The sequence below is a fragment of the Trachemys scripta genome, chromosome 8 (genome assembly GCF_013100865.1).
Source record: "Trachemys scripta elegans isolate TJP31775 chromosome 8, CAS_Tse_1.0, whole genome shotgun sequence".
Classification (NCBI taxonomy): domain Eukaryota; kingdom Metazoa; phylum Chordata; order Testudines; family Emydidae; genus Trachemys; species Trachemys scripta.
The window spans coordinates 13,909,225-13,921,465 of record NC_048305.1 but is presented as its reverse complement, the minus strand read 5'-3'; the positions used below and the strand labels follow the sequence as shown (position 1 = coordinate 13,921,465).

At 42.4% G+C, this 12,241-nt stretch overlaps 1 protein-coding gene across 4 annotated transcripts in view; it reads left to right on the top strand.

The window, feature by feature from the left end:
• The window catches only part of FNIP1 (folliculin interacting protein 1), a 92,967-nt gene that overhangs the window by 65,501 nt on the left and 15,225 nt on the right, over nucleotides 1-12,241 (top strand). For all 4 annotated transcript variants that reach the window (XR_004646764.1, XM_034778394.1, XM_034778392.1 and 1 more), the window contains 5 exons: nucleotides 686-757; nucleotides 1,634-1,769; nucleotides 2,624-2,825; nucleotides 3,625-3,710; nucleotides 11,262-11,408. Coding sequence is in view for 3 of the 4 variants with exons in the window: in XM_034778394.1 (XP_034634285.1) it covers nucleotides 686-757; nucleotides 1,634-1,769; nucleotides 2,624-2,825; nucleotides 3,625-3,710; nucleotides 11,262-11,408 (643 nt within the window). In the remaining variant the exon portion in view is untranslated. The remainder of the gene's footprint in view (nucleotides 1-685; nucleotides 758-1,633; nucleotides 1,770-2,623; nucleotides 2,826-3,624; nucleotides 3,711-11,261; nucleotides 11,409-12,241) is intronic.

Sequence of the window (12,241 nt, the reverse complement as noted above, 5' to 3'; positions counted from 1 at the left end):
ATATAAAGTTTTAATAGTAATCCTTTTCCTTCCTGACTACGTTGTAAAATATTTTGGAAGAAACATTAATTACATGGTCCAAACTTGTATGTAAAGCTTTTATTCAACGTTACTGGTTTATACGCATCTAAAATCGAAGTTTCTCTTTTTGTCTTTTACAAAGGGCTTTAGCTGCTTGGCTAATACCCTTAGAACATAAGAACGGCCGTACTGGGTCAGACCAAAGGTCCATCTAGCCCAGTATCCTGTCTACCGACAGTGGCCAATGCCAGGTGCCCCAGAGGGAGTGGACCTAACAGGCAATGATCAAGTGATCTCTCTCCTGCCATCCATCTCCATCCTCTGACAAACAGAGGCTAGGGACACCATTCCTTACCCTTTTGGTACATTAGAATTTTACTCCAAAATCTTTTTGTAGGAGAGAGAATGAATGTGGGTCTGGTTCTTTTTGTGTTTAAAATAAAGAGGCAGACTTCAGAAAAATATGTAAGAGCTTTTCAAATAAATGTTTTGGCTTGTTCAGCTTAGCAGCATTTCTTGGTGATGGGCTTGCACAGTGTGTTGAAAAATATCTAAATTAATGCAATGAGGTGAGCATGATTTAGTTTTGTTAATTAAATGGAACACTAAAAACAGGGACAGAAAATGTATATTCTCTTGCTAATTAATATGCCTTATTTTACAGTTCACAGCAACCCTATGGACATGCCTGGGAGGGAGCAGAATGAGGATAGAGACAGCGGCATAGCAAGATCTGGTAAAACCCAGCACACTAGAGAGCACTAATGAATGATTGCTATTAGATATCCATCTATCCTGTTACCTAAGCCACCTTCTCTGTTGCTTGGTGATGTCCCTAAAACCAGAATCCCAGAAATCTGACTTTCCCTACTATGATCTGTTTTGAAATGTATGTATTTATTTATTTATATTTATGCAAATGCTAGAGAAGGGCCCCTATCCATATACTTTAGGCATCCTTGAGATATTTAAAAATACTTCACAGAAATACTCTGAGCACAGTAGTACAATTGAATATATAACCACTCCCAATGAGCCGGCCAATTTAAAGACTCAAATCAAACTCATAATGTGTTCAAAAATATTGTGCCCCATTATTATTGAGGGCAATAATAATCTCCAGCTTTTAGAAGGGGTAATTTCTTCCAGTAAACTCAGGACGCTGGGCTTGTTACTATTGGGGACTTGCATCTAATAGGCCATCCTTCCCGTCTGTTTCCACCTCTGCCTTTGGAGAGCAGTTAAGGGATTGAAACTCCCAAGTTTCTTACCTTTTGAAGGAGAATTTTCTCTCTCACCCTTGTGGGGTTGGAGAGACAGTGCCAGGTATCTGCATATGTACAGTGCCTGTGGTGTTTATTACCTCTACACTGGAGGGTTTAAAGTCTGTTCCAGCTCTGATGTGCTGGAACACTTTGCTGGTTTTACTGTCAACTGGACATTTTTAAAATAAGAAATGTATATAGCTAGGAAGGACAAGGATGTTTGAGTTATGTCAGATGCATTTAGTAGGGTCCCTCTTAACTGCTACCATAATTTCCCAAATATTCTTTTCTTTTATGTGCCTTAGCTATGTAGAAAGTGTTTCACTTGGTTTTTCTAATTTTTACAGCATCTCTTAGCAGCCTGCTCATCACTCCATTTCCCTCCCCGGGCTCTTCACTTACCAGAAGCTGTGCCAGCAGTTACCAAAGACGTTGGCGTCGCAGTCAGACCACAAGCTTGGAGAATGGGGTCTTCCCTAGATGGTGAGCTGGAGATGATAAAGCTGGTTTTACCTCAGACTCTTGCGAATTCCTGTAGTCTGAGGCCTGGTCTACACTGGTGGGGGGGATCAATCTAAGGTACGCAACGTCAGCTACGAGAATAGCGTAGCTGAAGTCGACGTATCTTAGATCGACTTAGAATTACTTACTTTGCGTCCTCGCAGCGCGGGATCGACGGCCGTGGCTCCCCCGTCAACTTGCTTCCGCCTCTCGCTGAGCTGGAGTTCAGCAGTCGACGGGAGAGCGATCAGAGATCGATTTATCGCGTCTACACTACATGCGATAAATCGATCCCCGATAGATCGATCGCTACCTGCCGATCCGGCGGGTGGTGTAGATGTACCCTGATTCTGTTCTGGCATACACCAGTGTAACACCAGTACTTGCTGTGGCGTATTTATATTGGTGTATGTGAAATTAGAATTGGATCTCTGGTGCTTTTTATGGTTTATTTCTTCATAGTGTTTACTGTTTTTTCACATAATAGAAACCGCCAACAAATTGCAGGTAAAAATATGGGTTGACGTTCTGAAGAGAAGGAGCCCTGAGATCCTAATAAAAAAGCAAACCATTGGCAAAGATAAGCGTGGAGTTCGGATCTGGTATTTCAATTCACAAACTTCAGATCTGGACTTTGAGATTTAAGGCCCATCTTTCAATAATGTGTCATGCTTTTATAGAGTGACAACACCGATGTTACCAAGGAAGATGATTTAACAACAAATGCAAACAAAAGGAGTTAGCTTAAGTTAAATGTTCTGATATTTAATTACATAGAACTCAAGCTGCCATTTAAAACAATGAATTCCTCAAGCTTTTTCTTTTTCCCCTTCAAGGTCCATAGAGGAAAGTTTTAATTTGTCAGATGATAGCTCTGGTCCCAGCCCAGGAATTGTTAGGAAAAAGAAGATCGCAATTGGTGTGATATTTTCACTCTCCAAGGATGAAGATGAAAATAATAAATTTCATGAGTTCTTTTTCTCACATTTCCCTCTTTTCGAGAGTCACATGAACAAACTGAAGAGTGCAATAGAACAGGTAAACACAGTCTCTTGGGATTCTTGCACTTTTTCTATTTGTTTTTTCTTTTTTTTTTCTTGCATCTTACTAATGTATCTGTAATACAGTGGGCCAAATTCCTCTCTGCTAATGGAGTTATACCAGAGATGATTTATGCTCAGTGGACCAGATCTTTGACCCTGCTTCCTACTGACAGCATAGGGAGTGTGTTGGGGTGGGGACAAAGCATGCTGCATTATGCCGCAAGGATCACTGGAAGCTAGAACAGTCCTTAGGCTGCTCTAACTTGCACTGGAGTTTCAGCTCCCAGCCAGCTCTGATATCAACCAAGGTTGAAAGGTGGCTTAGGACTTCCTTTGCCTCTTTCCCTCAGCTACACAAGAGTCCACTCTAGTGGATTGCGTTGCAGGTTCAGGATCCTTCAATGGGCTTGTGTGGGCTCTAAATAACTCTAGTATTTTTGGTTTTTGCTGATTCCTAATCTTGTCAGATTTTCTAAGAATGAGTGAATAGTTCTACATATAAATTCGTCTCAAACCCCATTTCTAGGAAATGCTTTAGCAGTGAATGTATGAAAACTTTGAACCCTTTTCTAGCTTTAATGACTGAAAGTGCGGAAGAGAAAGAGACTATATACATATAACTCTCCCTACATATGAAAGTTGGCAATGTACCATCATTTATCATGTTTAAAAAAATGTTATTTGCCTGACTGGTTGCATAAAAGATAAAGCCAAACACATGACTTTGTTTTCCATTTTCTTTACTTCTGTTGCCATGTCTGGTGTTCGTTATCTGTTTAATGATTGTTTTCAAGGCTATGAAAATGAGCCGTAGATCAGCTGATGCCAGTCAGCGGAGCTTGGCATATAACAGAATTGTAGACGCCCTAAATGAATTCAGGTGAGTATTTAGTCTTGTTTCTTTTAATGTGCTTGAGTTCTTCCAGATCCTTTGTAGTGCAGTGTTTCTCAACTCTTTCAGATTGGCAACCTCTTATTCAAAGTAAAAAATGATTGCTGACCCATTTACATTTACTGTAAAAGTCAGGGTGGAAACTGTATTAATGCTACCTTTGCAAAGCCTGTATAATTTACCTGGGTGTGTGTTTTGAGAGGATGTCAGAGAGTACTTGACCACGAAAGGGCAGGGCTGTGTGGGGAGCAGGTGAGCGAGATTTTCTTTGCTTTTTACATTGTAATAAAGTTTTCAATGTCTCACATCCCCTCTGATTGCCTTTCATGGTCTACCCTGCAGGTCACGACCCACTGGTTGAGAAATTGTTCTAGTTCATCTTTTCCTAATCTGTGACTAGAACGTAACCTTTCCCCCTCTCAAATCTCCGAGGGGAACCATAGTTATTGCTCTACAGGAATGTCCGACAGGTAGTTGGAGGGGAGGAGCTTCTTTAAAAAAATGTTTAAGCCTTTCTTCTGACACCTGCACATTGGAGAGGGGCAGTATCAAAACCTAGCATCTATTCAGCTCTGTTGAGAAATAACACAGATGAGTACATCGCTGGCATTTTCCTTCAGTAATTCAGGTAGCGTGGGGGATGGAGGGCGGAAGAAAAATGAAATCAGTCTGTTTCTAGTGATTTGTCATCACTTAGGTAGGAGTGGCAGGATGCCCCTAAAAAGAGAGACTAGAACTACATTTAACAAGCCCTGCAGAAGGCTTATATTGTAAAAAAGTAGTTAACCTTTTGCTTTCCACTTCCAGGGTGCTTTTCTTAGCAGTGAAAGATCCTGCGGGACCATTCATCTAAAAAAAATGACTTTTCAGTTTAGTTTCAGTCAGCAGAATTACGGTAGTGTTACAGAATAGCCATGGATTATGTGATATTTAAGGGCAAACGTAGCACAGTTATATTTTCCAAACATCTCTCATCTCATAATGAGCTAAATCCTCAATTCTTCATGCAGCTGCTTTATGCTGTTGGCTGTCTGTCCAGGATGGAGGGACAGGCCTGTAATGCACAGCACTGTGAGCCTTTTCAGCACCCCCTGGGCTGCATATGCTATCCTGGGGGCTATTTCTAGGAGCAGCCTGGCATCGGGAGACTTGGCAGGCTCAAAGGTGGCTTAAAGCGCCCTTAGGCTCTTTTCCTTAGGATGCAAGTTCTGTGCTGTGCTTCTGCAAGGCACAGCACAGGAGAAACTCACCCATGGGTTCTTCCCCTCTTAATAAATTCTGTTTGGTTGTGCTCCAGCTGAAGTGCAGATGACGTGCATAGTTTGAATAGAGAAGTTGAAGGTTCTCGTCTGCCTACTTGTAGGGTGAAAGTGCACGTGGAAAAGTAAAATAAAACACCCCACTTTATAGGGCAAGATTGACAGGCTCGTTTTCTGAGGCTCTGAAGCAGGGGTTGGCAACGTTTGGGACGCGGCTCGCCAGGGTAAGCACCCTGGCGGGCCGGGCCAGTTTATTTAGCTGCTGACGCGGCAGGTTTGGCCGATCGCGGCCCCCACCGCAGTTCGCCGTCCCAGGCCAATGGGGGCGGCGAGAAGCCGTGGCCAGCACATCCCTCGCCCGCACCGCTTCCTGCCGCCCCCAATGGCCCGGGATGGCGAACCGCGGCGAGTGGGGGCCGCGATCGGCCGAACCTGCCGCGTCAGCAGGTAAATAAAACTGGCCCGGCCTGCCAGGGTGCTTACCCTGGCGAGCCGCGTGCGAAACGTTGCCGACCCCTGCTCTAAAGTATTGTCAAACATGATTATTCCCGACACTTTGATTAAATAACCCTCAATGGATGCACTACAAGTTTTATGCAGCGTTTCCATGATGCTTTAAATATTGTTCCATTGCAGCATAACTGGGTGAATTAAATCCAGTATGGATTTCCTGGGGCTGCAGCCTTATGTTTTAACTAAGTGTGTTAATAGGTATGTATGCTACAAATGCCCCTTTGCAGCTTTTGGCAGCCTTCTAGAACCTTCTTTCTCTGCGCTGTGCAGGATAGTAGTGCTATATTGTAACTTGCGAACTATAAAAAGTGTTGTTATGGAACAGAAAAATACTTGCTTTTGGTTTGTTTTGTTTTTTATCAATAAAGTGTTTGTAACAAAAGAGATGCATCTTAATGTCAACATCTGGATTATTGAGTTCAAAAATCCATTTGGGGGTAAATGGACTATCTTCTGGATAGGCACTTTGATTTCTGTGTTATTCAGCAATTTCTTTTGTGTGTGTGTTTGTCGGGGATGTGTGTGTGAAATGTTAACCCCACCATTAGCCCCATAGTGATGGCATTGCTAGTATATTCCCTTGCTAACAACGAGAATACGACATCCTTGGCTCGATCTTCAGCTCGTATAAATCAGTATAGCTTCACTGAAGTCAGTGGCACAAGATTAATTTATATCTGCTCCCTGCTTTACCACCAAGGACTAATTGATGTACTTCTTTGAGGTAAAGTGAACATGAGGATGGTCCACCCGTGGCCCTCTCCTTGCCAACCACAAAAATCTGTTCTGGGCAGCTGGTAGGAAGGGGAATCCTGAGAGGATCATTCTTCTCACTATGTACACAGGCAGCATCCATTGTTATATTCTGGGACCTGCCTTGTTTTTTCTGAATTCCCCTTCCCCACTTCCCCCTGCCCTCCAGCCTTTCTTCATGAGCTTAATTCTGCAGTAAGTAGCATAATGCTGCATCTCGCAGCCTGTCTTTCCTCGTTTCCCACAGGACATCTAGTCAATCACTAGATTTCCTTGCAACATCCTTGGTCAGCCTTGGCCATGCAAATGGGGATTCCCAAGAGACATTTTGAACAGAGGCCTTGCCTTGTGACTTTCCGAGATACAGAGATTTACCACGAAGTTAGTCTGGTTCTGGGTTTCTTTGTTTTTTAAAGTAATGGTCAGTTTTTTATATGTTGTATGTTAAAGATGCAGACCAAGCTAGACTTTAAATCTAATGGGCACCAACTGCCTCTGGCCCTGTGTGGCTCTGACAACAGCCCATGAATCACTAGGACGTATAACTTTCCCGGGCTACACACTTCTTCACTGGCTGCTGGGGATGGTAGGAGTGCAAGAGCTGCTACCGTCCAAAGACTCACCTATGCAGGGAAGATCCTCTTGTGGCTGAAAAAGATGGCTTTAGGTCAGCTTTGTGCTGGTATGGCAGTGTCAAGCTGCTCTAACGCAGGAGAGGATCTGGCCCTCTAGATTTTCTACATTTACCTGCCTGCACATGTTCTTACTTATGATTTGTTCTATCATAGCACCTGGGGTCCTGTCTACAACTAGGGCTCCTACCTATTGTGCTTGGTGCTGTACAAATACAGAACAAAAAGACAGTCCCTGCCCCAGAGACCTTACAATCTAAGTAAAGAAGAAATTGTGCCCTGGTTTGCTCCTCTTATCTCATACTCGGAGAGGGGAAGCTTTTTCCATGAATGGCCCAGACTGAAATTTTTTTCCTGCTGCAAATTGTTGATAGTAATAAATGTGTTGCAAGTTCAGCATCAAACTCTAGATCTACCTTGCATTGTTATTCAGTTTAAAATATTTTTAAATTGTTTAATCTACTAATGGATTTAGCTGTTAACACTGGACTCAGAGGTTGAAGGCTGTCTTCAGATCTCAGATACGCAGAAACGTGCTTTGTAAAATAAGCTACTGTGCTTGCATACACGTTCAGATGCTCTCAAAACCCTAAGGGCCAAGACAACAGAGTGCATTAATAGCGTTGATTATGCATTTGAATAATATCCATGTGGCATCTTCGGGTGTGGTAAATATGCAGATAGATGAGGAAACATTAAAAACATAACAAGGGAAACACCTCTTCTAACATGCTTGCCCCAGACTTAGGCCTATTTCATACCAGTGATATTTAAGCAGATTACATTACTGTAATCAGTGGAGAGTACTGCTTAAAAATTGATGGTGCAGTATGGCCCCTTACATTATGCATAACTCAGCAAGGTGCATGAGTCTTGCATATTGCATGGGCTCTCCCAGAGCAGCAGAAGGTATGGTGACAAAAAAGAACACACATGCTCCTAATCCAAAAATCCTGCATTCTGAGTGTAATATTTTCATGTCTAAAGAAAATGCCAATTTTATAGAGGAAAATAAAATGGAGTGGGGAAGGGAAAATGTAAGTGTTAGTGAATTTTGCAAGCCAGCAAAATTATTTTAACATAAAAGAAAAATACTTTGAGCATCTTTTAAGATGTTCTCATCATAAAATAGTATTTTAATAACACTTTGCCTTCAAGAACCTCAAAGAGCTTTACATACAGCAATGAAGTAAACCTCTCTGAGGTATTATTATCCCCCCCATATCACAGACTGAGAATCTGAGGCATGGAGAGAAGTCCTTTGGGGGCATGGACCATCTTTTTGATCTGACTTTGTGCAGTGCCTCTCCCAGTGGGCGCCTATATTGCTATAAGACTGAAATAATTTTCCCAGGGTGTCACAGTGAGTGTAGGGTAGGGAAAAGATTCATAGTCTTGTGCACTAACCAGTAGTCACACTGCTGCTGCATTCTTAATAAGCATTATGGTTATTTGTCTTCTGGTAGCAGCCAGTGTGTGCTAGGTGATCTCTTTACCAACAGGCACACGCAGCACAACTCTCCGAAGGCTTTGTGTGTGTGTTTGTGTATGTTTTCAAAGCTGAGAAATCTATTATGACAGATGATATTTTCTTTAGTGTTTCCTGTGCTGCCAGGGACATGCCTGCTCGCCCACCACACCATGAGTGTCTGCGAGTTCTAGGCTAAAGTTCAGACTCCCCTACGCATTTCTATATGTGAACCATTTTTAACGTACTGGAACCTTCACAAGAAAAGAGTCTCTTACGAAGTGAACTTTCCCTGACTTGTCACTTTAAGGTGCTGATGTGCGTACAGAATTGGGGAAGTTCGGGTCTGAATAGCGAAGGGGAGGGGGCTGGTCTGTTAAATGCGGTGTTTGCTGCAGATCGCGGCTGATGATCGATGAAAGCAGGAATATTTGTTCGTTTTGTTTGGAAAAATATTTCCGAGAAGTTAAAGGAGGGATTTCCCCCCCGTCTGCAGAGCTGCAAAGCAGTTAATCCTTGCCCTTGGTTTCTGTGCCATTACTTACATGTCTGGTATTGAAGGTTCCCTTTACTGCAGTCACATGCCTGCTGGCAGGTGGCCAGTGGAATCTGATCTGTCTCTGAGGAAACACTATCAGCTGCAGATGCAGCCTCGGTTACCAGAATAGTAAATAACAAGTCACAAGACTCAAGCTCTCCTTTCAACAAAAACAAATATTTTAATATCTTGGTTTTAGTGTAGAAATAATTTCTTTTTCCTTTGAAAACAGCTGAACAGCTGCATAGGGCTTGATTTGGTGTTAGTCTGCACGAACGGAAGCACAGAGGGGTTATTACATGTTGAGCTCTTCGGTTTACTTCTAGCTTTTTAAGGTCAGCTCTGTCTCACAATGTAGAGTCTGACGACACCAGTTTTAAGTTCTGTCATATGTATTCTGATACTCAGAATCTCTCCCACTCGACTAGCCAGATGTAAAGACCACTGAAGAGAAGGGGCAGTGAATCAGGGCTGGTGGGAGGCTTTCTTCTGATAATTCCGTTTCTAGCCATAACTCGTATGTGTGGCAATTTACTCCGAAGGCATCAACTCCCCAATGCACTGAAGCAGCAGCACTGTGTCTGAGACCTTCAAGGTCTGATGCCTCAGTACAAACACACTCCACTTCCTACCACCCCAGGCCATGCAGACAGCCATGGCCACAGCACACTGTCCTGCCACTGTTCATTGCTTCCCAGAGCCCACACGGAGCCATGAGAAGCATAGCCTCAGGGCACTAACTTAACTCTGAGGGCCACGTAGGCTGCCCAAGAATACGGTGAGCACAAAGGTGGCTTTAAAGCCACAGGTGTTTCTCCCCTCTACCTCCCATCCCACTTCTCTCCTGCCACAAGTGCAGGAACGGAGTAACTGAGTCTCGAGCTCTTACTGTAGAGATTTTGCCGAGGAAGAGAGGGACAGTTCTGAATGTTTTTTAAAATGGGTGGAATTTGTTTTTAAAAATGAAAATCAATAGAGCAAATCATTTTTAAAAAGAGAGGAAAAATCCCCCTCTCCCCTTTTCTCAGACTGCTTTGCCAAACACTGTACAATAAGTTTTGACAGGCCCTTTGTGTTCAGTCTGGGCAGAGATTTTTTCCATCTGCTAGAGGTTCCTAGCATTGTGTGGTTTTTTTCTTTCTTTTTTTTTTTTTTCTTTTCTTTTCGTGGAGCCCCATTGCCTGGGAGCAATTTCTGCCTTTGAATTCTGCTGTCATACTAGAATATTTCCATGGGTTTGCATCGCAGCTGCTCTCATCCAGAGCTTCTTCACTTCTGAGAGATCTTCAGCTAAATCTTCATTGGTTCAGCTTTTTTGGCAGCTGCTTCTTGAGTGCATTCATCTTCCTGGCATGCATAACCGTCAGTTTGCTGGTCTAGAAGTGTCCGTTCTGAGCAGAGGATAAGTTTGGGGCCAATACACTGAGCTTTTGGAGAACACCATTATAAGCAAGAGATTTGAGTAGGCATGATTTACCAGGAACTGAGACACGCATGTCTTGTTAGATGAAAGATACTTGTTACTCTATTCTTCTTCTTTTTTTTTTTTTTTTTAAAGTAGTAGTTTAGTTGGGGAAAATCCAGTTGAAGTGGTCAGGCATTTCCTTTGACTTCTTCAAAGTTGCTGACAGCGTTGGAATGTTGCTGGTTTAATAATTTTGTTTAATGGTGCTGTACTTTAAAACAAAACTCATTAGGATGGGGATGAAAGCTGGGTAGTGATCTGAGAGATTTTAATCTGGTGCTTTAGCAAACAGCCAAAGTTCTAATCATATATTTACTGTCCTCTGTAAGACTAAAAAGGCATGGACTGGTGCAGTAACCCTTCAGTCCAGTAGTTACCTGCAGTAAATTTACATGTAAAGAATTAACTGGTATGTCTCTCTGCAAATCCATACACTTATGGATTTGGTGGAGATATTTGTCGATTCTAAACGAAGCAGCAAATGAAAATACTTCATAAATTATGCACACACAAAAACTGCCATATACACCAAATAAGTCAGACTTGGGAAGGATTTATGTGGCTTGAATGCCATATATAAAAAGCAGGAAATTTATTAAAACAAACCAAAAAAGGAATGCTGAACCAATTATTTGTCTGGAATCCTTCATTTCCTTTGCATTCTAAATAGGGAACCTGTTGCATCTTGACAATGAGCAAATTTGTGTTTGAGATCAGTTCAGTTTGAGAAGGAGTTTCTAGCGTTTTAACTCGCAAAGGCGGAAAGGTGAATTTGGTGTATTTAGTGAAAGGTTCTTTGTTTCTGTAGAGTTTGGCTAATAGTTGATGATACAAATTTTACGTTTGCCATAAATAGCCACTGGAACTAAATTCTTTACCCATATGACCTTCCCTTCTTAAATTTATTTTAGAACAACTATTTGCAATCTCTATACCATGCCACGCATTGGCGAACCTGTCTGGCTTACCATGATGTCGGGGATCCCAGAAAAGAACCAGCTGTGCCATCGCTTCATGAAGGAGTTCACTTTCTTAATGGAAAATGCCTCCAAAAATCAGTAAGTTATTTAGTTTAGTTGTTTTGTTTTTAGCACTGTCGGTGTTTAACATAAACAAAGGCTGATGAACTAGCTAGTGGGAGCTAAAAGTACGTCTAAGCTGCAAAAGAAGACTTGCAAGGTTTGTGCTATGGGGCTAAAAATAGCAGTATAGATGCTAGGGCTCCAACCCGAGCCTGAATGTCTACACTGCTGTTTTTAGCCCAGGAGTCCCTCAAGCCTGAGTCAGTTGACCTGGGCTCTGAGACTCGCAGTGGCAGGGTTTTGTTTTTACGTTGTCGATGTACCTGAAAGTCCACAAACATTCTAGTCTGCAAGACAAGAGGAAGAAACAAAAAGTCTCTTCTTAAAGATGCCTTTCCCACAATCTCATCAACTCCCAACTCAAGAATAAGCCTTCAAAAGATGGCTATAGAAAACCAGGGATGGGCGCATGTGTGTATGAGGGGAGGAGGGAAAACATCCTCTATGAATGCATTAATCTACCTTTCAAAACCAGTGAATAGGAAATTCAGTAAGAGCCATGTGGGTGGCAGAATCTGATCACAAATTGTTGTTAGCCTGGCTTCCACAAAAAGCCAGGGCCTCATGAAGAATGAATGAGGACTTGTGCTACATTAGAACCCACCCTGGGGCCTGAAGGAGTAAAGCGTTAAGCAGGTGCTAAGAATTCAGAATAATTGGTTAACTCAACTATGGAATCTTATAGATTCACTCTTTCGTCTTCTCTTCATCCTCTTCCTCCAAGGCATAAATATGGGAGATTAAAAAGTGTTTGGCTTCGCTGAAATCCTAAACCAAGCACAAATATGTGAAGTCTGAGTGAGAATAGA